Source organism: Protomyctophum bolini, assembly GCF_963924005.1.
Source record: "Protomyctophum bolini genome assembly, chromosome: 3".
Lineage (NCBI taxonomy): Eukaryota > Metazoa > Chordata > Actinopteri > Myctophiformes > Myctophidae > Protomyctophum > Protomyctophum bolini.
The window spans coordinates 47,102,083-47,129,050 of NC_137864.1; the positions used below are offsets into that span (position 1 = coordinate 47,102,083).

The window sequence follows — 26,968 nt, forward strand, 5'->3', positions numbered from 1 at the left end:
GCATGCATTCGTTTCTCTTGTGGAATCATGAAAGGTGTCTTTGATGTGGATCCGGCGATGGCTTGTTTCCTGCCTAGTCTGAGGAGATCTTGGTCACGTCCCGCGTCACATCAAACGTTTGCTCCTACAGTGTGTGAATACCACCTGTCCTTTCCCCTGGCTTTGCTTGCCTTCATGTGCATGTCAATACTGCAATATGTGCCCATCCATATACTGTATTTCTCTCTTAAAATACTGTATATATTGATGGCGTGTTGTGATGTTCCTTGTTTTCTTATTTTTTCTTTTTTACTTTGGGAATAAGTGTTCTGGACCTTACTGTTGATCCCACATACACACACACACGCACACACACACGCACCATCGATTGAATTCCTCTACCTCTGAAATACAAGGTCCCTTTGATAAAAGTCAGCCCTTTGTGGACAAAATTCAGATATGTTGGCAGTTCAGTGACTCCTGCAAAAGCCTCCTCCGTTACCTGGCCCGCGAGAGAGGGATTCCGCTTCACAATCCAAATTCCTCCACCCTGCACCTGTGGTGCTCCTTTTATCCTTCCAACCCATGCGGGCTGCTCCTGACTGCCCCCTGCTGACAATGAGCTGTATGGCGGCACGGGACAGCCCTGATTCACCCCCTGATGTTCACTGTGTGTGTGTGAGCCATGTCCACACGGTGTCGCAACATCTCATTCTGCTCCTGCTCTGCCTTGACTTTGTAATGGTTACTGTAGCTGCACCTTTTTTGTAAACACAGTTCCGTAGGCAATTAGTAACAATACGTTAAATTCTACCTGGCCTACCTCCCATGGGAGCAGAAGCCATGATGTTGGGACACTGTTTGGAAATCAAAAGAACTCTCTGGTGCTCTGCGGTGGTCGCCCATATGCTGTCTGTTAAGTTTGTTCCTTGACCTCGCCGCACGCAGCCCCCCTGCTGCCGCCGCTCTGGGTACGTAGTGAGGTTTTGAGCGACACACCGCAGAGCCTAGAGGAGAACAGAATCACAATCCCAGCCTCCACTAGGATAGGGCTACTGTACCTCCCAGTGCTCCCAAGTGACGCTGCGTGGAGCTGGCATCTGTGTTCTGTGTGAGCACTAACCTTTGGGCAACATTATTGAGAATATTATCCCTCCTCCTCCTCCTCCTCCTCCCCTCCCTTCCTGGTGTGCCAGGCTCATTGTGGCGCTATGTGCGGGCGAGCATGACCCTCTCGGGTTACCTACCGCCACTCTGTGACCCCAAAGATGGCAACTTGCTAATGGATGGTGGATACATCAACAACCTGCCAGGCAAGTAGAGGTGGTGAACTCCCCCATCCCACCCCCTCTCCAACACACACAGAGCCCCTCCCTGCAGCGCCAAGCCTTAACCCCCTCCACAAAGAAGAGGAGGGGCAAAGGGACGAGGGAGTGGGATGCTCTTTGGTGGTTCCATAAAGGGGTGTGATGTTTAGAGGTTGGGTAAGTATAGTATTATGTGTTAAGTCTAGCAGTGGGCTTGTGTAGAAGGGTAGTCTCCGAGTGGTGTGTTGCCTTTCCCCCGTCTCAACACTAAATTTGTCAGATCGTTTGGGAACATCGGCTCACAAGAAGATATGACTCTGGCTAAATATAGAGCCAAATTCAATCTGAAAAGTGTTGGTATATTTTACCACAGCCGTTCATTTTCCTGTTTTGATGGATGGGGAAACGGCAGCACTTGTTTAGTGTTGTATTTGTGGTGGCTTCATATATAACCTGCCTGCATATTATTGCATTAACCACATTCACATGGTGGCCCTTTTGCTTTTACTTCATACATACTCTGAAGTAAGAGCAAATCGGCCACCATGTGAATACGGTCAATTGTCTACCGGTTTCCAAAACAGAATTGAGGAAGGCGGTGTTTCCGTCCATCAGTCCATCAAGGAGCCTAGTGTCTGATTGGTGCAGTGTTAAAATATGGGAGGAATCGTCATTGGAAAAGAAAAGAAAAAAAAAGTTGTCTTTTTTTTTTATGTGAGCTTCGGTTAAAGCTTGATTAAAAGTGTGAATTTGTTTTGATGTAAAACCTTTTTTTTTTTTTTTTTTACCTGCAAGACACTGGTTTGCTTTGAGATGTCTTCCCGTTTGGTTGAAATGGGGAAAAGTGTACGGTTTCTCATGCCGTGGTTTGTGGTATAACCAAAGGAAGCTGTATTGTTTTCTCCATTGCAATCAGGGGAAGAATGACTGTATTTGGATGGGGGCCGTTCTCCTCTGCTGACCATTAAATGCATCTTGATACTTCCCCCAAAGGCATTTGTAAAAAGCATCAGGCCAAATGTAGGCCTTCAAGTTCCAATAATGTTTGTGATACTAGAATTGTATCGTACTCTGCTTTCATGATGGTTTGAAGATCAAAACATCCTCTGAATTGTATTACTGTGTGATATCATATGAACTAGTCTAGTAGGCTTGTATTGTGAAACCAACCCTGTATATCACAAAGCCCTGACTGAGTGTCACGAATACCCATTTGATTAGTCGACATCCATAGTTTGTGATCTATCATTGGCCTCAGATCAAAGCCTTGGGCTAGTGGGATGTCTTCTTGTGTCAGAGGTGAATTGGTTCTGAGTTCAGACCCAAACCACAGAAACATCCAGCGCACCAAGGGCCATTTTAACCACTTTAATCCTGGCCTCTCTATTTTGGGCATACGGACAAAAAACTATATACTATAGACTATTTGTCGTACAATGAAGTATATAGGGCTTAAGTGATTGACAGCAGCAAGTTGAACACAACGTTTGTGCTCGCCTGCTTTCACTGTTGGCTAGAAACGGCTATGTTTAAAAATTAGGCTAGATACAAGTAATTAACCACAAATTCCCAACAAATGAGGCAAACAAAAAAACAGAGGCTGTTTCTGTGGTGCAAGTCTATCTCAGAATTTTTCAAGATGATCCTGAAATATATATATATATATATGTATATTTTTCCTCACACAATTATAATAATACATCATTGTTTTTTCCCACTGTTCTTGTTGTGGGGTTTCGCGTGCATGCATTTCTGTTCAACTCCTACAGCGGACATAGCCAGGAACATGGGTGCCAAAACGGTCATCGCCATTGACGTGGGCAGCCAGGACGAGACGGACCTCTGCAACTATGGCGACTCCCTGTCCGGTTGGTGGTTGTTGTGGAAACGCATCAACCCGTGGGCAGAGAAAGTAAAGGTACAGTATGGCTAGACGGCACAATATGCCGTTTGTGTACGTGTGTGACACACACTGCTGTATTTGGAAAAAGTTTTGCTCTGCCTATCTCCAAAACTAGTTTTGGAGATAGGCTTACTTGACACAGGTTGTGACTGTGAGGTCAGATTAGGACCCACTATAGGCAATCTTTAGTCTTTGAGGATGTATACAGGGACAAAAACGAGTTATCTTTTTGCAGGGGTGCGTTTGGTGTTTGTTAGATGTCTCTGTTGGATTACCTAACTTCTTAGAGGGGTCATCATACGTGTCAATTCATAGATCCTAGGATACAAAATGGGGGAACAGATTGAGCAATGATAAGTGGTACTTGTAAAGCTCCTTTAGGGATGTGTACTTTTCATTGAGCAGAGGTGGGGTTTTTTCTCAGGGATTTAACCACCTCAGGGGACATGTGGAGAAAGGGACATTAAGGCCTTGAAACAAACCGTGGGAGAGATGTTGGTGTATAGCATAGTTTGTCTCTCACAGGGATTTGGGCTTGTGATTGAGATATTGAGTTTGGGATCTGACTAATGCATACGTTCTGTGACGTGACCAGGTGCCAGACATGGCAGAGATCCAGTCTCGGCTGGCCTATGTGTCGTGTGTGCGTCAGCTGGAGCTGGTGAAGAAGAGTGCGTATTGTGAGTACATCAGACCGCCCATTGATCGCTTCAAGACCATGGACTTCGGCAAGTTTGACGAGATCTATGTGAGTTTTATCTCAATGTTGACAGCATGTCTTTGGCCTGCTATAGCTTTTTTTTGGAATTAGCTTTAGATATCAATATTGGCGTACACAAGATGGCCTGTCAGTTTGAGTGTATTCTATGTCATCACACACAGACACTGGCTTAGCCTCTTTCAGAGCAAGACCGTAAAGAATGTATGGTCTCCCAAAAGACCAATAGACACACAGAAGGCCAATTGACTGACTCTTAAACATTAACTTAATATCGTTTTAACTTGAACACAAGAACTGCATAAGGAAGTGCTGAACGAATCTCTCCCCACTCACCTCGATTAAAGACCCAGAGAATCCTCTAGGTCACATGACAAGTGGAGAAAGACTAATTGAGAGTAAAATGTTGATTGATCCCAGTTCATTTTTAATCCCTTAAGGATTTTTAACCCCTTAAGGCTCCTTAAATGTCTTCTAAAAACAAACGGTGTCCTGAAAAATGTGTGTTGCTATATCATTGGTTTGAAAACCTTTTCATGTCAAGGACCCCCTAAAATATATGTATTTGGCCACTGACCCGCATCACAAAATATTTAGTTCCAAGGATGGCCATCCTGGGCATTGTATAAAATGATACGTAGGCAGACGATGACAAACAAACAAACACTATCAGCATTTTTATCACATTATTTGTTGATGGTTTGATTAAACCTTTTGTCTGTCAGGATGTGGGTTACCAGCATGGTAAGCTGCTGTTTACTGGCTGGGCCCGAGGTGACATCATCGACAACATGCTGAAAGATCACCGCTCAGCTGACTATAATGACAGCAAGAGGAATGACGTAAGTTCATCACAAACACACACAACTTGAAGTTGGTGATCTGGGATTTAGTCTAGGGTTCTTCTGTTGCACTCATTGTTGGTCATTTGTCTGTAAATTACATCAACACGTTTTCTTTCTTCATCTTTCAGACCTGTACATGTCCAAGTGCTGACTTCACTGACCTGGCTGAAATAGTGTCCAGGATAGAGCCAGTCACGAGCTTTGTAACTGCAGAAGGTGAGGCACAAGGAGAGGAGTCCGACTGTCTGACGGAGTATGAGGAGGACGGGATGGACACGGTGAGGGAGGAGGACGGTGAGGAAGAGGAGGACGATGGAGAGGACCTTGAGGACCAGTCCCCTGTAGAATGGGGCCATAATGGTGTCTTCCAGACGGTGAGCACAAGCACACAAACATGAAATGACCACGTAAAGTACTAATTAGGGCTACGGAAAGAAGTAGTGGTGTAACGACATATACAGTCGTCGTATCGTTGGAAGTCAAAATCAATACATTGATTCAACTGCATCGATATGAAATGAAAACTTATCGCATCGTTCGCTTTGTATCCATCGAATATCAGTTTGTAATGCAAAAGATCGATTGTATCGATACTAGCAAGAACTTGTGTGTAATATTTTACAATGTTAAGACAAGAGGAGTTTTACTTTTCCATTTCATATCGCTACACTTGGTCTGTGTGTATTCTCGGTGTTCATTTTAAGGTGCAAGTCTGTCCATGTGTTAAAACTTTAAATATATATTTTATTTGCCAGAGAATCATGGTGTTTACTTATTCATATCCATACAATCCGGCATTATCCGGCATTTTTGGGGCTAAATTGTTACTGTATTGAATTTAAATCATTGGATTGTATCGTATCACCATAAATTAACGAATATCGTCGACATATTGTATCATCAACCATGTATTGTTTTGGTCGTTCTGTTTTTCAAAGGAACCGTTGGCAGTTTACTTACTATTATAGATGTGCTTAGTTCTAATGTAGGATGCTACTTTTTCTAACAAATCGAGGAAATTCTCACATGCATACAAATGACAAATTCTGTATGGAAATGAGAGCGCGCACACACACAGTATGTAGGTGAGGATTCAAATTTGCGTGATTCCTTTAGGATGAAGAGAAGACTGTGCGCCAACGGAGAAGCACCACGGGGGGTGAAAGCTGCTCTGAGGTCTCTGACTGCTGACAGAGGGAGACCGAGGAGGAGTAAGACGGAAGTCACGGAACAGGTTTGGCACCTCTGCAGCCAAACTCCTAAAGCCTCTTTGTCTCGAAAGGAATCGCCCTTGGTCCTTTCAATGATGAACACCAAAAGCTTTATCTTTTGAAGCTTTACCTTTTTGAGCGCACATCAAGCTGGCTTCCTCCTGACTAATACAGTACATTGACTTTTACCCTCAGCCATCTGACTTCCACAGTCAAAACAATGAGGTGTGTTTGTTACCTGACGCCTGATTTGTACTTGGTTGCACGCCAGTTGTCGTGCACCGAAAATGGCCGATCTACTAGCTCACAACGTGTCGTACTGCGAGTCATTGCAAGCTTGTAGATCAGCTATTTGTGGTAAGCGACACGCCACGCAACCACGTATGACTCAGGTACAATAGAGCCTGTGTTTGGAGGTGGGCTATTACTCCTTCTCTCATGACTTCTACACAAGACTACCCCATAGCCAATAAACTCTGCCTGAGCTGTGTACAAAAAACGAAAGGGAATCTTTTAAGATATCAACACAAAGAAATGTAAGATTGGTTCGAGACTCGGGTTCACTCGGTAGTCCGTTATTTCCCCAATGAACACGGAAGACAGCCTGCATGTCCTGATCTGTCTGACTGTTTGAATGTATGTATGGCTCTAGGTTTTGTCTAATGTCTGTGTTGAACCGTTATTTATGAAAGGTTTTCCATGGTCCGTGTGTGACTGTGTGTGTGTGTGTGTGTGTGTGTGTGTGTGTGTGTGTTTGGGGCAAGAGAAGGAGGTAGCAGACGTACTATATTTAGTATTCATGAGAACTAGAAATTGTTTAGCCGGCATGGAGTGAGCTTGTAGAGCAGCTGCCATTTTCAAAAACATTTTTGAATGATTTTGAAACTTTTTTTCCCTTCTTTTTTTTTAGGGTTGGCTTGGATAAAAATCCATGTACTGTAGAGTGACTTACTGTAGATGTAGGCACATACGTTTTGAACAGACAAAGGACGGTGAGCTCAGGTGAAGAGCTATAGATGGAATATTTGATGATTATTGACTGAGTGTGGCTTGTGAAAGTTGGGGAAAGTCTTGTTTAAAAAAAAAATCATTTTTATTTTTGCTTGAGATCCAAGCAGGTGAAGATGATGCCTTTTCAACCTGAGTTTGAGCCACACACGTTAAACAATGTGACCCCACCGGATCGGATTGGACCACTGCATAATCACTATTGGATTGGACCCATTATGGTCACCACGTCCACTTGTACATCATCGCTGTTGCTCAGAAACCTTTTATCTCCATATTCTAACGTCTCGTGTTTTTTTCGTAAATGAATGCTTGATCACCCTACAGCGTCCACACAAAAGCATCAACAGTAGCAGATCTGCACGCTCCTCGCACCGCGCTTCGAGCTTGTTGATCTGCACCTTTTTCTATTTCTAAATTTAAATCCTGAAAAGTAACAGTTTTGGCTTTATCCACCTGACGGAGATGATGTCCAAAACTATTTACTTTTCAGGAAATTGAAAACTTGATCTACTGTACCTGCTCGATCCCATCCTTAAACGGAGAGCAGTCACAGCCGGACATCCCGGAATTCCTTGAAAGCGGAATAGGATTATATAAAACCCAGAAGTCTTCCACTGTGTGAAACTTGGAGATATGGCTTGCCAGGTTAAAGCCCACAGACAAACATAACCATAACCTAACCTAACCTGCTGGCCTCTTTAGGTTTTTCAAAATTAGAAAATGGACGATCTAATATAAGCTCACAACGCAGTGCATCGCGATGTGTTGTAAACTTGAATATTGGCTATTCTCTTCACTACATTCGTGCGACCACAGTCCTGCAACAAAGTATAAAATGGGGCAATTATTTATGAAGGGTACAATGAATGGCTGTACTGTATATCGCGATACAAGGTTTCTTCCTGATGGTGGTGATCTAGAACTTGTGTAGAATTCTTAACATAACATAACAACTACAGTACCATAACACTATGTTAATACTAGCATACAGTATGTATATTTGTTGATTTTGTTGAGTTATTTGTTAATTATTTGTTGCACAAATAGTAGGAAGCCTACAGTTGTGTTTCCTACTAAAAACCATTCACGTGGTCTGGATGGTTGCCAGTTTTACTTTTCGTTTTTTATTTATTGATGTAACTACTGCCTTTTTTTTTTTTTTTTTTTAAGATGGCTACTTTTTTTAACACTGGGGGGGGGAAGATCCAAGTGACCATTTGAATATGCATAACGAACTGGAATCATTCTCCTATTTAATTAGCCTTGCTTTAGCTATTTTGCACTGAAAAGAGTATTTAAAATAATTCCTTGCTTGAATAATGGAATGTTTTGGTTTATTTAGTGTCCGCCTTGCGATGCCAATGATTACACAAGATGTAATGTTCAACTTCAGACTTCAGAAAACTAGCAATTTAACATGCACACTGAATAAATATAAATTATAATGTACTGTGTTGCTTTTTTTGTTTAGGCTTCTTTGATGATTTTCATAATTCTATGCTGCAGCATCAAGTGCATCTATCTCGCAAATCATGGGCGTCGTGCTGCAGTGGCCCTACTGTTTTTTACCTCTAATATTTTTTATCCCACAATTTTGTAACCCATTTTTTCACCCCTGTGTCAATCATCTAATGTGATCCTGGGCTCTACACACCCTCCGCCAACCTGGGGAGAGCAACGGACTTAACTCATGCTTCCTTCATGCTTGAGTGTCCAAGTTGCTCCTTTACACCCGACAGGGGGGAGTTTCCCTGGTTGGACGTAGCGCGTGGAAGGAACACGTTATTCCAATCAGTTCCTTTCCCCTCCATCAGGCACCCCGGCTGGCCAGGGGGAGGCAGTTTAGAGACCAGGATTACTGCATGTTTTTGTGAGGGTACCTACCCTAGGGGACACGGGGAGAACATGCAAACTCCACACAGAAAGGCCCTATCGCCAACCCCCAATGGGCATTGATGACGCGGAGGAGGAAACACTCCGCCAGCACCCACAGCGCCCCGAGCGGGAATCGAACCCAGGACCTTCTAGCTGTGAGGCGACAGCACTACCAACTGTGCCACCGTGCTCTGGCCCTACTGTTTTTGACCACAAGGTAATGCACAAAGCCTACTGAGCCTAGACTCACCCTTTTGAAAAATAAAGGTATATTGAAAAAGTATTCAGTGGAAAGTTTGGTGGGGGACGTATTTGAAGTTCTTGCAGTTGTCCAGCAGATGGTCCAAAACATCTCCACCGAGTGGCGCGCTATGAGCTTGTAGATCTGCTATTTTTCAATAGCTAAAGCATAACATGATGCTAACACAAAAATGGGTTCCCGTTCAGAATGGGATAATTAGTCTTAGCTTAGTTTTTATTTACTTTTCGTCAGTGAAAAAGGTAGTTGACGAACATTTTTCTATTTAGGCTGTCGGGATTTGGAGTCAAACCCGCAGGACACTGCCAAACTGGATTACCAGCCAAGGTCCCTGACCGCTGAGCCATGGCCCAGGCCACCAGTGTGCTTTCTAGATAGTGTAACATAATCATACATTTGATTGTAGCATGATCAGATCTATAGTTTGTTTACAGTAGTCTATATTCATTAGATTTGATCTAACCGTAGTGTATCCTAACTACCGTAGGATGATTTCGCACTAGCTAGCAGTTGGTGCTTATTGTCAAATTACACCAGTCAAATCTCCAAAACATGTTGAAGGTAGTCGGATGTAACTCAATCTGCATATAGATTAGGTTTATAAAGCATTTATTTTTGTTATTTTTTTCTGTTTTTTAATTGCTTAATTAACTAGCTCACACCATAGGCTATTGTTATTATCACCTATGGAGCAACATTGTTTGGCCCATCATGAAGTGGAGCAGCTGCAGGTTAAATCTGAACGGACAGTATGGTAGACCACTGGTCAGTTCCCAGAGAGGCCATGCATAAAGCAAAGGTCTGGCTGAGAATTGGACAGGTGGCAATGTTTGTTTGCACAGTTTGTTTTACATCGCCTAATCAACATGAGATACTTTAATATATTAGCGCCCCTCACTCCACACGGGTGTGATTTTTTTTTTTTTAATAAACATGCACTCAAAAGACCACTCCCAATCTGGGCTTGAAGAGATGCATGGGTAGAGAAAGTGAAAAAGTAATGTCCTCCCGGCCCCCCAAATGTCTGACAAAAACAAACAAACAAAAACGTATTCAGCAAAATAATCCAGTTTCTCAAAAGGGAAAAACTGTATGAAATGACTTTTTTAGTAGCAACAGCAGTTGTATGGAGAATGACAATTAAACCAAACGATAGCAATTAACTGTTAAAAATCCTGACCATTCAGGTAGCAGATCCTTTGCGCTCACACTATATATATTTTTTAAAGCATTTGATTTTCCAGCTACTCTGGTTACCTTGATACGTTGCGTAACGGACCTTATCAGGAAAGCCATTCTTTCCATTTAGGTAATATTCACTACTGTGTGAGTGAGGCCACCTGTGTATGATATGGGGGTTGTGTGTAACCTTGAAGCCAGAGCGCTCTCAGATCCTCAGACTGTACCTGGAAGACGCCACTCTTTCATCATGAACCTCCTGAGTCTCCTGGCCTGCGTCAGCCTGGTGCTGGTGTCAACTGCTGCACAGAAACCCAAGCCCTGTGGTGAGCTACAATGTGTTGAACAGAAAAGTACCTGTTATTTGACTGCATTTCCAACCAAAAGACCGTGTTCAGTAACTCTTGACAGTCCTCGTGCAGCAGGTTGAGAATGGTGGCGCCATTTTTGTATTTTTAGAAGACTGTTCTTACATTACCTGATTTTAATTTAAAAAAAACATGTAATATGTCATTATATTTTATTATCCACAGACACAAATTATTGCACTTGTTAAGCCTACAGTATATTGGACAATATTTGAAGGTTGTCATGTTTTGATATTACTGATCTTATCTTAGACATTCATGTGGTTTTGGAAATCTGTGTGTAAACTAGAATAGAACATCATTAAGTACAATAGAAATACCTCAACTCACCCTGAAGAATCAATCATTTTGTATTATTGTTTAAAAATATGTTTGTCCTGTCCTTTTGTGTCCATATAGTGGTGCCTCCACTGATGAATGGACACTATAGTATGGTGCGTATGGACTCATTTAACAGAAATATCATGTGAGGGCCAAATGGCCACCATGAGAATAATGATCAATAATATCTAGATTTCATATTGAGATTCCTTAACACCCCACCCCTCTCTCTCTCTCTCTCTCTCTCTCTTTGCCCCTTAGTTCCTTAGCAATGGAGTTATGGCAGAGGGATCGATTAGCTACGACGCTTTCGGTCAGAGGATTCGTATCAGAAGCCAAGGAATGGTTGGCAACAAGACCTTCTCAGTGGACCAATTGATGCTCTTCAATAAGGTACTGTAATTTCTAATTTCCCTTCCGTTTCCATACTGCCATACTGATGCCAGTTGGGTAGCGGTGGTGGTCAGTATTTAAACTAAAGTGTAAGGTACTTTTTATTGTTGACTTTCATTCCAATACATTTCAATGACAAATATTGTACTTTTGACTACACTTTCTAGGAAGGTAAACAATTAACCTATTTCGTACCGTGAAAGAAATAGCTAGCTGACATCTCAATTATGATGTTCCATCCTGGTTCAAACACAAATATTTTCTCAAATGCTTTCTGATCAATGACATTTTCTGATGACTGTTCTCAATCTTCTAATTTCCTTTCATTTTCTCATATTAGAAAGTCAACTATGAGATTGACTGGACTAAATTATCCTGCAAGAAGATGCCGCTCGATGCCTCCTTCAACCCCATGCAGGTGCCTGAAGATGCTGAACTGATGGGGCAGGCGGTCTTGGGCTCCTCCTCTAGCTTTGGAATGGGTGTGCTGGTCAACACCTGGACTGGAAAGCTGCCCCAAAATGGTAAAAGGAAATGTGTAGAATCATGCATGTAGTTATGGCTGCTATTGTAGTTTAATTCTGAGTGTAAAAATGTATCCTTATGGGTCCTCACAGACACCTGATTAATTTATAGTTTAAATCCTGCATTTTAACTGTGCCATATTAAAAAGCTCTGTTGGTTCTCTTCTCACCCTCAGGGCGTCTTTCTGGTATTAATAACTAGCTGAGTCTATGTGTCAGGTGCTGCAATCACTCTGACGGTCTCATTTTGTCCTGTGTATTCAGGAGGGTACATGGCTGTCTACACCGATGTTGGCTGCATCCCTACCAGCATCATGAGCTTCTCTCCAGAGTCTGGCTGGAACTCGATCAGGTCAGTGTAACACTGTTCCCTGTTTCCTCTTGGACTATATGTGTTATATATTTTTTTTCCACGATACACAATTCTATGCAGGCTTACTCTGAAGCGTACCGGAAAACAATAGAAGATTTCCGGAAAGTCTTTTATAAACATGGAACTGGCTGACTAAATAAGCGTTTTAAACATTGTTTCAACCCGTCAGTTAGATTTTCTTGCCTACTAGAAAATGAACATCTGAGAGCAGGTACCCTGACCTTTACTTTTTGGATATGCAACCTGCAGCATCATTTAGAACCATAGTCTCTCAAACCAAGACAAGATTTGGAATAATTCCAAATAACTCTCTATTCTATGAAGCCTCTTCAAGTTGGAAGGCTTCCTTAAAAAAAAGGGGAAAAAAGGATCTTGTCCTGGTCAATAAATTGCTGTACATTAAGATAATATTTCCAGATCCAGAACACATTTGAATGCAAAGTGTAATCTAATTCTATGTTGTGATAATATTGTTTTATTTGTATAGCAACCTTCTTTACAGTTTACTGAATAGGACAAAAGCCACAGCCAAATAATTACCCCCAAACTCTTGTCATTTCAGTACTGTCAACTGGGTGCTGGGGAACACAAACCCAATGGACTTCCATCCTTCCTTCATCTGCAACAACGCTCAACTGGAAGAGACCAAGAAACCTGACACGTTCTTCGCTGCCTTGAACAGATTGTCTGAGCAGACCAATGAGTGATATAACTGTTTGTGACGTCATGGATCTTGGACAGAATTAAAATATGTAACAATCCGAACTTTGTGGTAGAGATCTCATTTTGTTGCTGTGACTTTGTAAATCATATACTGGATACCTGCAGTGCCAATCTATTTGATGTTTGTCTGTTCAATACTAAACCTAGAAGCTTTCCTTCCTTATTTGTTGATTTGTATTCACTAGACCAGTGCCTGGCTGTAGAGCACCGAGTCTGTAACGATGGAAGTTGGAGATCCATGCCTCACCCGGCTATGCAATTCCCATTGTACCTGTGTCAGAGTACCCGTTCCACCCATCCGTTTGTGTCACGTTTATGCCCATACAGTATATGGAGATTTCCGTATCTGTCTCTCTGTGTCCCTTTATTCCTATATGGAGTTCTGTGTCAGGCATGCCCAAATATGGAGTGTTGTGGAAAGGGAGCCGTGTCCAGAACCCCGGGCGGAGGCCTTTTGTGACGGTTCTGGACAACTGTGGGTCCGACTGAATTTGAAGTCAGTGGGGCAAACGGTTCTTGTCAAGGGACTGAGAAGTCACAAAATGACTTTGGTCACTTTTTCCCCTTCTCCTTCTCCTTCCGCATGAACCGTTTGACCGTTGGCAATGACACTTTGATTCACATATGTGTCTCCTCATGCCGAACAACTTTCGTGTTCTGACTTATATTATTTATATAATTATATTTCACTGACTCAAAATGTGGTATAACGGAAGAGTGTCAAACATCTTAACAGTGCTTGATAATAGAAATATAGTACAGATTATATATAGAAAAATGCTTTTTCTGTAGAAACATACAAGAGAAACCCGACAGTGTTCCTGTCAGACTCATGGAGTGGGCCGTTCTCAGTATTCTGTATACTAGCCGATAAATGGCTGAATAATATCCTATAAAATGTGTTAAAAAAAACTAAGTTGCTAACCCGCCCATCACAACTCACACGAGACATGGGCCAAATGTGTTATCCTGTTAATATTGATCCATTGCATAACCTTAGAAAACCTTTTGTCCTTAGGTTATCCATGACAGAAAGGTATTTTTAGCCATGCGCCAGGTGGCCGTGAAGAGTACCGTGTGAGTGAGGCCACCTGTGCGTGTGAGCAGGTACAGTATATATGGAGGTGTGTGTAACCTTGAAGCCAGAGCACTCGCAGATCCTCATACCTGGAAGACTCCACTCTTTCATCATGAACCTCTTGAGTCTCCTGGCCTGCGTCAGCCTGGCGCTGGTGTCAACTGCTGCACAGAAACCCAAGCCATGTGGTGAGCTACACTGTTGAACAGAAAAGTATCTGTTATTTGACAATATGTGTGTGTATGCCTTTCCAAAACATTAGTCAAGACAATGTCCTGTAAAGCAATTTTGCATATTGACAGTCCCAAAGAAACCTAGTATCTCAGTCTTTCTCTAAATGTCACTATACGAGCAGGTATTTCATAACGGCATGTTGCAAAGAGAATAAATAAAAATAAAGTTACAAATTAAATGTTGACATTTATATCATGGTTCTAGTTGCAATGAGTGCATCCCTCCAACATAACCTGGCCTGCCTAATTCATCCTAGCAACAGAGACTGCCATGAATAACATATCCATTAAAGACTGCAGTGTTTCTGCGGTAGTTTCCACCTACATAACCACTACTATCATATTTGTTTTAGTAGCGGCACTGCATGCTAATATCCACAGCTTTTATATTTTTGTATTGATTCTGTCCTTTCGTGTCCACAGTGGTACCAGCACTAATGAGTGGAGATTTTGCTGTGGTATGTATGTACTATGTAGGCTATTATCCTACCGAACATATTCACTTGATTTTGATCTTCCTTCATAGTATGACATACAGTAAGAGCAAAGTGGATGCCATGTGAATAAGGTTAATACATTCTAGATCAGTTTCATATTGAGATTCCTTAACACAACTTACTCTTTCTCTGCCCCCTCATAGGCACTTAGCAATGGAGTGCAGGGCTATGGAAAGATAAGTTATGATGCTTTTGGTCAGAAGATCCGTTTCAGAAGCTTTGGAATGGCTGGCAACGAGACCTTTGTGGTGGACAAGCTGATGCTCTTTAATCAGGTATAGCCAACTGTACTTTGACGTCACTTTCAGCCATACTGATGCCAGATGGCTCGTAGTATAATTTCACTACAGTTTCAGAGCCATCCTGCTGTAAGATGGGTAGGTTTTGCTGCCTTAAAGGGACAATATAAGTGCTAAGAAATCACATGTTTTGTCATTTTTACCTGACAACTTTATTATTACTTTCCACAAGGTTTTACATGTCTGTCTGTCTCTCTCTCTCTCTCACTCACTCACTCACTCACTCACTCACTCACACACAAAACACACACACACACACACACACACACACACACACACACACACACACACACTTTCTTGCTCCCTCTATGAATCTCATTAGAAAGTCTACTATGAGATTGACTGGACTAAATTCTCCTGCAAGAAGAAGCCGCTGGATGCCTCCTTCAACCCCATGCAGGTGCCTGAAGATGCTGAACTGATGGGTCAGGCGTTCTTGGGCTCCTCCTCTAGCTGGGGAATGGGTTTGTTGGTCAACACCTGGACTGGAAAGCTGCCCCAAAATGGTAAGAGGAAATATAATATTTAATAATTTTGTAGAATCATGCATGTACTGTAGGTAATGTATTTGTCCTTGTGGGTCAGTTTTTACAATCATGAGTACTGTCTGTACTGTCTGTTACCGGTAAATCTTTAATATTTGAAGGGATCATTAAGTGAGGTGATTATTTTAAGTCTTGTGTCACCTGTTTATTTTCATCATTGGCTACTTAAATCAAATTGTCGTCAAATGCCAGCCAAGTCTATGGACTTTTAATGTTTGATTAGAGCCTAATTATAAATTACCCATATTTGGCCTTTGAACCCAGATATTCTCAGCGATGTCTGGCCTTACTACCCAGACATCGTTGGTGTCAGAGATTTCGGCATCCCGGTTAAGTTCTCACCGGATACCACTGTGGCGAGTTCTAACCCAAACAACCAGCTCTAGTGGCACTTCATCACTGCAGCTAATAATAATTGGCCGGTCCTTGAATAATATCATTACACAATGTTATGTGTTATGTGCTGCAATCAGTTTGACTGTTGCTAAATCCATGTCTCATGTCCTGTGTGTTCAGCAGGAGGGTACATGGCTGTCTACACCGAGATAGGCTGCATCCCTCTCACCCTGCAGAGCTTCTCTCCAGAATCTGGATGGAACACTGTCAGGTGAGTGAACCTTCTTCATGATATTTACTGTAGTCTACTATAGGCCTACTGTTTTGTTGGACTATAATGTGTTATAGTCCAACATAGTCCACAGTACTGTGGTGTTACCACCCAGACTAAAGGGCCGTTCTAATTTATGCATAAAAAAGTTACATAGTGAGAATGTACACATGCAAGACTGATGATATAGTGCTGTTACTGATGATACTGCTTTCTAACAAATCGATGACTGCAGATAATGAGCTAGTTTTGAAAAAGCCTAGAAAACCAGACAGAATACAATTATAGGCTATATGTACACACTGATGTTATAGTCTGGCCATGCCAAGCTACCTTTGAAAGCCCCTATATACAGCTTTTTGTATAAAATATATTCATTTTTTTTATTGGATGATGCTGGTGCTGGGCAACACAAACACGACATTCCTAAGTAAAAAGAAAACTTAAAAAAAGAACTACTGTATGCATTAATGACGGTTATGATGATTAAAGCCCCAAAAAAGGTCATATTTAATCCCCACCTAAACTCTTGTTGTCTTTTCAGTACTTTCAACTGGGTGGTGGGCATCTCAGACCCCATGGACTTCCATCCTCCGTTCTTCTGCGGAAAGGCTCAACTGGAGGAGACTGAGAAACCAGAGACGTTCTTCACTGCTGTGAGATCTCTGTCTGAGCAGACCCAGAGAGAGCAGTAAACAACCTCTCGAGTGTCTCTCTAACCTCTTAACTTCTTAAGCCACATAGACGTCATCGTACAACGCATAGCAAATATAGCCAGACTACAAGCACACACTATATTTTAAGCAGGAGCTTTGCTGCATTGAACAATCAGATATGCACTGGTTAAAACAATACTTGTATGCAAGGTGTAGAGGTGTGGATAGCCTATGCTGGATTATGATGTTATGCCACTAGATGGATCACAGTCATTTACATTATGTAATCAATTAAATAAACTAAATAAAATATCAGTCGTACTGTAGTTGCTGTTATTGTTGCAACTGAAAGCTTATTTAGAAATAAAGAAAGTATGTCAATGAGTTAACTAGTGACTTATTGGTGTTTACTGGTCCGATCTTTCACAATAGAGGGTATGCATGAAGTGACTAAATCGAGTGGCATGTCGTTTAACGTTGTTTAATGCAATTAGATAGGACTTTTCTTTTTTTTAAGATTTATTTTTGGCTTTTCTGCCTTTATTGATGGATACAAGTTAACTTAAGATTTACAGGAAAGCAGGAGAGAGAGACGGGGGGAGACATGCAGCGGAATGTGATGATCATTTTAAAATGCATTACAAGCGTTGTTAGAATGCATAAAATCACTATAATTGTGGGTGATTTACTTCTGTAAGTGTAGGCCCTATAGAGTGTTTTCTTGCATAGATTAATTTTTTTCTTACTCTTTATCAAGCAACCAATGAGTAATACTATGAACTTGTCGAAAAGAAAGTCTGAGTGACGAGTCGAAATTAAAGTATTATAGGCTACTAGTGAAATTATCCAGTATAATGATACTTCACCTTATAAGTGCTTTTACAAAATATGTATTTCACTTACATTGGAAAAGTAAAAAAATGTGGTTTTACGGATTATATAAAAAATGACTTTGTAGCAACATAGGCCTTCTTAAATTAGCATGCATAGGGTTCACCAACCTGACAGATTTTGGAGCGATGCAGCCAATATCAATTTAGACAGCGATGCACATTCCCGGAGACACAAGACATTGTCCAAATGTATTAAATACAAAATTACACTGTTAAAAGTTCAGGGAGCAGATGTAAATGAACCCCAACCAATGGTTATTTGATATTTGCAATACTTTAATTGTTCTTTATTGATTGCTGGCTGCTATATTTACTTCATAATACTTCAAAAATGCTAAATCAGTACTAGTTGGCACCGTCTATAGACCGCCTGATCAGCACGGGTTCTATGATATTCTTGAGGGGTGCTTAGCTGGGGAGGAATCTGTAGAGAAAATCCTGATTGGCGACTGGAATACGGACATGCATCGTAAGGAAGTGCCTGTGTTTAAATCGTTTAGTCGGCTCTGTGATCTGCATGGTTTCAGCCAGCTAATTACCCAACCCACAAGAGTGTGTGATTCTACTCAAACTGTCATTGATCTCATTCTGACCTCGGACAAATCCAGAATCTCCAAGAAAGGGGTTATTGTATGTGGGCTCAGTGATCATTTTATGATTTTCTGTACCCGCAAAATACAGAAACTAAAATTTGACTGTCACAAAACAGTCATATCTAGGGACCTCAAAACCTACTCTAGTGAGGCCTTTAACCTAGAACTGGAGAGACTGGATTGGTCCGATGTGCTCAGGAGCTCACTAGTCGAAGAAGCATGGCTTGGCTTTAAAACCAAATTTACAACAGTACTAAACAACATGGCTCCTCTGAGAACCATCAGGGTCAAAACCCGCTCGGAGCCATGGATGAATTCGGACATACTGACTGCAATGAAAGCCAGAGACAACAAATGCTCTGAACTTCTTAAATGCAAGTCCAAGCTAGCTAAGCACTTCGACAGTGATCTCCAAACCAAACTGTGCATCCTTAAAACCCAATGTAACAAGCTAAGAAACGGTGTAATTGCCATGACCAAATCAGCCAAAAGTAACTTTATCAATGATAAAGCCGAGGAAATAAAAAACAATCCTCGGGAGCTCTGGAAGCTACTAAACAACCAACTAGGCTGTGGTCAGAAACTTAAAACCAGGTTTACTAACATAAACATCAAATCAAATAACACCCTCATCACCGACAAGGTTGATGTAGCCAATCACTTGAACATCTTCTTTACAAACATTGCAACAATGCTGGTTAACAAACTGCCCTCCCACTCTGGGCGTTTTGGTGTAGAGCACATCAAAGGCTTCTACAAAAACCTAGGTGTTTGTAAAGATGATTTTAAAATGACAATGGTAACAACTGAGGAGGTACTTAAGAAACTGAGTGCCCTCCAACCCCACAAGGCCACTGGCCATGACAATATTCCCTCCAAATTTCTCAGAGACTCAGCCATTTCCATAGCTCCAGTCATCACCCACATAGTTAACCTCTCCATCAAACAAGGACAGGTCCCCAGAGATTTTAAACTGGCCAAAGTAACCCCCCTGTACAAAAAAGGGAGCAAATTAGAACCCGGCAACTACCGCCCTATTTCTATTCTAAGCTCCATCTCGAAAGTGATGGAAAAAATAGTCTATGAACAGGTTGAAAAGTATCTTGCCACTAATAAATTGTTGTACGAGTTCCAATCTGGTTTCAGAACATCCCACTCCACTGACACATGCCTTCTCTATTTGAGCGACCACATCAAACACGAGGTGGATGCTGGAAAATACTGCGGCATGGTCATGCTGGACCTCCAAAAGGCTTTTGACACCGTGAACCACTCCATACTGGTTAACAAGCTTAAAGCTATTGGTTTTGATAGCACATCAGTGAGCTGGATGCAATCCTACCTGGAGGGGAGAGAACAGATGGTGGAAGTGAACGGAACACTGTCCCCCCCCCTCCCAGTGAGCTGTGGCGTCCCACAAGGAAGCATACTAGGGCCTTTACTGTTCCTAATATATGTAAACGACATGACTTCAGCTTGTGACTGCAACTTGTTCCTGTTCGCAGACGACTCAGCACTGCTGGTCTCGGACAGGAACAAACTGCAGGTTGAAAAGACCCTCAGCTCTGAACTCGGTAGAATCTGCACCTGGCTCGCTGATAACAAACTATCCTTACACCTGGGAAAAACTGAATCCATTCTCTTCGGATCAAATAGTAATCTCAAAAAGGCAGATGGCTTCTTGGTTAGAGTTGGTGATGATATTATCACACGGAAGGATCAAATTACCTACCTAGGTTCCATCCTGGAGGCCAATCTTTCCGGTGATAAGATGGCCACCAACGTAATCAAAAAAGTCAATCAAAGAACAAGATTCCTCTACAGGATCTCCTCACTGGTCGACAAAAACACCTTGAAGACCTTAACAGGAGCCCTTGTACAAGGTTTCTTTGACTATGCATCCACCTCCTGGTACCACAGCACCTCAAAGGCCCTTAAAACAAGGCTCCAGACCTCCCAAAACAAACTGGTCAGGCTCCTACTTGGCCTCACCCCCCGAACCCACCTCACCCCTGCCCACTTTGACAGGCTGGGATGGCTTAGGGTCGACGACAGAGTACAGCATCTTGCAATGGGTCTGGTCCACAAGATTAGATACACCACCAAGATACCCATGTACCTGTCTAAATACTTCCTTAATGTAAACGAAGTCCACACCCACAACACCAGAGGGAGTGCAACAAACCATGTACAACCCAGATTCGGCACAAACAAGGGACTAAATTCTTTTCGCTCCTATGCGACCAAAATGTGGAACGCCCTACCAACAGTCATTAAGACATGTGAATCCCTTGGCTCCTTCAAAACTGCTCTCAAAGGGCACCTACGGATGGCTGCAATTCGAAACTGGCCTCTGTAAAAGCTGAATTTGTATCTGGATTGTACTATGTTTTTGTATGGACGTGGTGTTGGGTGCCTGCACATATGCACACATGGCATCAACGCATGGTGTTGTGTGCAGGCGCCCTACACTCTGTCTTTGTACTATGGATTGTACTATGTTTTTGTATGGACGTGGTGTTGGGTGCCTGCACATATGCACACATGGCATCAACGCATGGTGTTGTGTGCAGGCGCCCTACACTCTGTCTTTCGTTTTCTTTTCTTTTATCCCCCTGTTCCCCTCACTGTATATATACTTTTTTTCCCTTTTCGCTTCCTATATGATGAATTCCTGTTCTGTTCTTTAACTACATAGAAGTGTCTATTTGTTTGTCTCTAAATGTTTTGATGAATTGAACAATGTGGACCCTGTTGTAAACAAGTGTAAGGCTTAATTGGGTCGTCCACTCACAGTTAACAGTCTTTGTATTGAGTTTGTGCTTGAAATGTACTGTAATTCTGCAAACTGTTAATAAAGATTTCAATCAATCAATCAAAAACAGGTTGTTTTCCCTCTATACACTTTGAGAACTTGGTGTGTGTGGTTTACAAAAGATCCAGTAGGTGGCACCGTTGGCCCATCTATTTGTTGTGTATTCGCCCACGTATAGTATCATTGTGGGAATCTCGCGGGAGTTCTAAAAATCCAAGATGGCGTTAGCAGTCCAAACAGCTATACGTTTGTCACAAATAAATATGCTTTATTTCCCTTAACACCCCTTGGAAGGCGGAATGAGGTCTGTATAAGAACATTTCATAGTGCCAAGAGTTGTGTGTTTGTTTAGTTAAAAGAAGAGCGTTTTTTATTGCCCTAATCAATGTAAACACTATTGTCATGTCACTGCAACACATGTGTCACTCCCTCCATGAACGAGTCAGTCGTTTCTGTTTACTGATGATTTTATTGAGCTCTCACTCTCTCAATAGACCAACGTCAAAACTGATGAACACACAATGAATAAACAACGATCAGTACATGAACAAACTTAAGCACATAAACATAACGAACATGACAATATAATGCATACATGAACACATGGATTTACCTCACTGGCTGCATAAGGGGAATGAAGGGAATGGAATGACAGGAAACCCATATGAACAACAACAAACGTCAAACTGTAACAAAAACAAATCGCATCAATTAAACTCATATACAAATCAAACAGACACCTTAAATGTTGACAAAGAACGTAAAACATTGGTTCAGAAACAAACAAACAAACCTTGGTTAATGACACGCTTCTCTCAAACAATTCATGTCCTTCCGTCTACACGGAGGCTTGACAAACAATGTTGCGAGCCATCGCTGATTCAACACCAAATAAGGACATGGCACCGGACGTGACGCAATTCCAAATTACCTTTCCCAATATAATGTGAAATAAAACAAAATAATGACAGAAACATATTTCTGGCAGCCAAAACATGGCTATACCTGAAAGACTTTTTCGTTTTCAAAGGCTGATTTTAATTTGTCTATGCTGTTTAGTGTTTGGTCCTCACATAGCTAAGCTTACTTGCATTGTTTTAATAAGTATATCTTTGCTTATTGTCAAGTTGTTTTGCTTATATTGGCTTATTATTTTATGTTGATGGTGATGCATATTCTTTGTGTTTTATGCTTTTTCTAGTTTTCACGGTGCCACACCAAAAATAAAGAGCATCTGTAATGAAACTCTACTGTCTCACTATCAAATCCATACCAAGCCCAGGGGGCAGTTACAGCAGATTCTTCTCGCTCACCAGATTAGGTACCAAGCTATTAAATGTTTTGTTGAAAGGCCATTTTTCAGCAAGTTTTATATGTTTTTTATAAAGTATGCTGTATATATATTCTTTAATTCTTATTCTATAAGTGGTTCTAAACAGTAGGCTGCACTGACACTACGTAGGTCCAGTAATGAGCTTCGTGTTGGAAAACAAACAATCCGTTGCATAACCTTATCATGAAAGCCATTCGACTTTTCCACAACATGCTATCCATGAGGTATTTTTGGTACTATATTCACTAAGACTACCGTGGGAGTGAGGCTGTGGCTGTGAGTGTATCAAAGTGTAAGGTGTGTGTAACCTTGAAGCCAAGGAAGGCGCTCTCAGATCGTCTACCTCTTTCATCAGGAGCCTCCTAAAGTCTCCTGGCCTGCTTCAGCCAATCAGCCTGGTGCTGGTGTCAACTGTTGAACTGTTGCACAGAATACCAAGCCTTGTGGTGAGCTACATAAACAGAAAAATATCATATCTTGTCATAGCAGAAATTAACCTTACTTCAGTATGACTTATAAAGGTTGAGAATTCTCTGAGACTGCAAATGCAGCCTCCTGAATGTCAGACATGTGCAGGGTTCCCTTTATGCACAACAAGAGAATACAAATAGTTGCTAAATAACTACAGTTGATGCATTGCATGCTTAAAGTAGTATACTAGTATACTAGTCTTAAGTATATATCTGTTGAGTATATAAAAGTGAACTACTTAGCATACTTAGTGTTAGCGCCCTCGGTTTATGAAAGAATCAGATTTGGATGGTCTCAACGGGTGTAATTTATTTGTCTTCAGGTACAGAAGATCGTCACTGGTACACCGTGAAAACTACAATAGAAATATAAATAGTTACAATCATGACATTTTCTCATAGTCTTCACCAACAATAAAATCTGTAAATTACATATTCCTTTCAAGAGCAGACCAATAAATACCACAAGTTCATAACAGAAATATAACAACAGAACCATTAAGCCACAATACAATTAATTAGGACAAAGTAAATGAGTGAACCCAAAACAAATCATGTACCTCGCTCCGCTAACTGAGGGGCTAAGGGTTGAATCGAATGCCACCTTGAACTTCATAACAATCTTGGGATAATGATACTTGGCACAGGACACAGCAAAGGCAGGCACTGTAAACAATAGACAACTTTAGTCACTACAAGTTCACTACCACTGCAAATGTCACAGGCTTCAACGCTGCTTAATCAATAAGAATACAAACATAATAAGAGTCACAAACAGTCAAACATTTCATACCGTGTGGTCTGGTGCAAACACACACACACACACTGGTGCTCTCTCCCTCTGCTCACTCTGGAGTCTGGCTGTGTGAAATGAGTCTATTGGTTTGAGGTGAGTGAAGCTAACAGGCTTCAGCTATGGACAGGTAACAGGAGGTGTCAAAGTAAAAGTATGCCAAATTACAGGAAGTATCCAAACAAACAACAAAATAAGACAAACAATAAATAAAGAATAAACAGACTTCAAACTAAAGAAATTATTGCAGAACCAACTGTCACTGGCAGTTACACTTATAGTACACTTTTATAAACTGCTTTTTGGTAAGGGTTAGGATATTGTGTTAACAGTGTTTAGCCTCTCCACTGCATTAACTATTAATTATTAGGCTATTATCATGTCTTTGTTCAGGAATTGGAAGTGTTGCAACATAAGAGGTGTGTGAATCTATTTGTTCACTTGCGTCAAAATGATAAAACTATAGCCTTATTCCTAACCTTAACCTCAGTAAAGCAATGGTTAAACTATAGCCTTATTCCTAAACTTCTCTCCAATGGCAACCGGATGTACTGTACTGTGCTGTGCTGTACTGTACTGTACTGTACTGTACTGTACTGTACTGTACTGTAACTTAAAATAACCATCAGGAATGTGTCTGGCTTATAAAAACTCACCTCCTTTCAGATGATAGAATATGAGAGCAGATGATAGGACAGCAGTGCCATCTAGTGGGCAAGTTAGCTCATCAAAGGATTTGTAGCTGTACTGTATCCTCCACTATAGGTTGAGTGAAGAGACATACATACATACAAAAGCACTAGTTGTTCATCAATAACAAAGCCAATGGATTTCAATAGGCTACATTTATTGACTGTCCTTTGATCAACTTTGTTTTTATATTTCTAACTAATCCAATCACTTGCCATATACTAGTTACTATTCTATTCCTACACGTTTTATGTTTTATTATAGCCATGATGATGAATGTGTATGTTTCTGCATTTATTGTCCCACAGCTCCTTCCTATTGTGAGTATGTAGGTGATTTAACTGGATCGATACGTTTGGGTTTTGGTTTTATTTTTCTTTAGGCCTGTATCTTTACTTCCATGTTTTGTTTTTCACCATTCATGATTGAAGAATCTATTCTTTAAGACTATGCAAGGGATAATGACCACCGAGCCAGACATATCCCTTACAATGTAAGGGATATGACAAAAAAAAACAAAAAACGTTATGTTTTAACCAAAACTGATTGATTGATAGATTGATAGATTGAAGAATGTATTTACAGATTGGAGAATTAAAGTACATTTCAAGCACAACTCAATACAAAACTGTTAACTGTGGGACGACACCATAAAGCATTACACTTGTTTACAATAGGGTCCAGCATGTTCAATCCATCATACCATTTACAAATAATATGTTACAAATATACACTTCACTTCACTAAATGTGAGGAGGGAATCGTCTTCGGGTTCTTAGGGCCGATTCATACTCCTGTTTCGGCGCTGTAGTGCCGAAATGATTTCGGCTCGTCAGAAAATTTCAGTAGCACCGAAGAGCCGACTTTAGGACGGTACCCGCCCCCCCCGAACCTCAAATGACGTCAAATTGTAGGCTCTACAGCGCCGAACCGACTTTTATTCGGCTCTAAAATAGGAGTATGAATCGACCCTTAGAAAAGGCCCCCTGCAGCCAGCCACTGCGTCAGTTTTACTGAGGTTAGGTTTAGGTATAGTTTACTGAGGTTAGGTTTAGGTATAGTTTTACTGAGGTTAGGTTTAGGTATAGTTTACTGAGGTTAGGTTTAGGTATAGTTTTACTGACGTTAGGGTTAAGTTTAGGTATAGTTTTGAAATCCCCTTTAATGTAAGTCGCTCTGGATCAAGAGCGTCTGCTAAATGCCTAAATTGTAAATCGCCTCCGGCGTACATTGACAAGCTTTATGTTGATGCTGATTTTCCTTTTCCAGCAGGACTTGGCAACCTGCCCACAGAGCCAAATCTACACAGTGATGACCATCATTCACCTGAAGATAATGGCTAACTTATAGGCAGCATTTTATAATGGGTAAGAAAGAAAGAAAGAAACAGTGAGAAATCAAATGAGTGATTGATGGTTTTAGACAATATGCAGCCATTGCTGATATGTTTACTGTACCTGATATTTTATATAATTATGTATTGCTCCTATGCTCTGTAGAAGATAGGGCAGATCCACTTGGTTCCATTTGTATACTCTTAGAGTTAGGATTTTATATTAGCCTACTGCTGTGAATGTCAAATGGGGCAGCCTATGTTCTGGTTTGCTGTTCACTAGGGTATATTCCGTTTGTGTGTTATGTTATGTGTAGGCCTTTATTTGTAGTGTACATAATTGGATACTGTTTGTTCAGCATGCTGCCAACTAGTGTAATATTTAGAGTTGGTGCTTTGGACGGTTCTTTATCAAGCCACTGCAACACAGGTTACTCCTCCCTACTAAGGCTACTATACATGTAAGTACGGATGGTGATGTCAGAAAACAAGCAGTTGTCGTCGGTACATAATTCTAACATCGCTAGAATCAGGGTTCAAATCCCTGCGCTGCTGCTGGCTGGCTCACCGTATGTCCACTTGTATGTTTAAAAGGAAATATATGTTACCACTCAATTCATGAATTGTCACACTGTCCAGTAAACAAATGAACAATTCCACTGAAGCTACTGACAACTGTGTCTGGCTTAATCTGGTTTCAGAACATCCCACACCACTGACACATGCCTTCTCTATTTGAGCGACCACATCAAACACGAGGTGGATGCTGGAAAATACTGCGGCATGGTCATGCTGGACCTCCAAAAGGCTTTTGACACCGTGAACCACTCCATACTGGTTAACAAGCTTAAAGCTATTGGTTTTGATAGCACATCAGTGAGCTGGATGCACTCCTACCTGGAGGGGAGAGAACAGATGGTGGAATTGAACGGAACACTGTCCCCCCCCCTCCCAGTGAGCTGTGGCGTCCCACAAGGAAGCATACTAGGGAATTTACTGTTCCTAGTATATGTAAACGACATGACTTCAGCTTGTGACTGCAACTTGTTCCTGTTCGCAGACGACTCAGCACTGCTGGTCTCGGACAGGAACAAACTGCAGGTTGAAAAGACCCTCAGCTCTGAACTCGGTAGAATCTGCACCT

General features: G+C 41.4%; 2 protein-coding genes across 9 annotated transcripts in view; both read left to right on the forward strand.

Annotated features, from left to right (window-relative positions):
• The window catches only part of pnpla6 (patatin-like phospholipase domain containing 6), a 40,921-nt gene extending 32,498 nt beyond the window's left edge, over positions 1-8,423 (forward strand). For 6 of the 8 annotated variants that reach the window (XM_080760340.1, XM_080760344.1, XM_080760346.1 and 3 more), the window contains 6 exons: positions 1,176-1,292; positions 3,056-3,204; positions 3,785-3,937; positions 4,633-4,749; positions 4,881-5,126; positions 5,869-8,423. In XM_080760340.1, coding sequence (XP_080616466.1) covers positions 1,176-1,292; positions 3,056-3,204; positions 3,785-3,937; positions 4,633-4,749; positions 4,881-5,126; positions 5,869-5,943 — 857 coding nt within the window. In that variant the 3' untranslated portion in view covers positions 5,944-8,423. The remainder of the gene's footprint in view (positions 1-1,175; positions 1,293-3,055; positions 3,205-3,784; positions 3,938-4,632; positions 4,750-4,880; positions 5,127-5,868) is intronic. The other 2 variants (XM_080760345.1, XM_080760347.1) reach the window with 1 other exon arrangement.
• A 2,832-nt stretch (positions 8,424-11,255) lies between these two features.
• Positions 11,256-12,973, forward strand: LOC308312480 (ependymin-1-like; the record flags this gene model as incomplete). Its single annotated transcript, XM_080759087.1, has 4 exons — positions 11,256-11,369; positions 11,710-11,893; positions 12,158-12,245; positions 12,829-12,973. The coding sequence occupies 4 exons, from the start codon at positions 11,256-11,258 to the stop codon at positions 12,971-12,973; spliced, it is 531 nt and encodes a 176-aa protein (XP_080615213.1).
• Between the last annotated feature and the right edge of the window lie 13,995 nt (positions 12,974-26,968).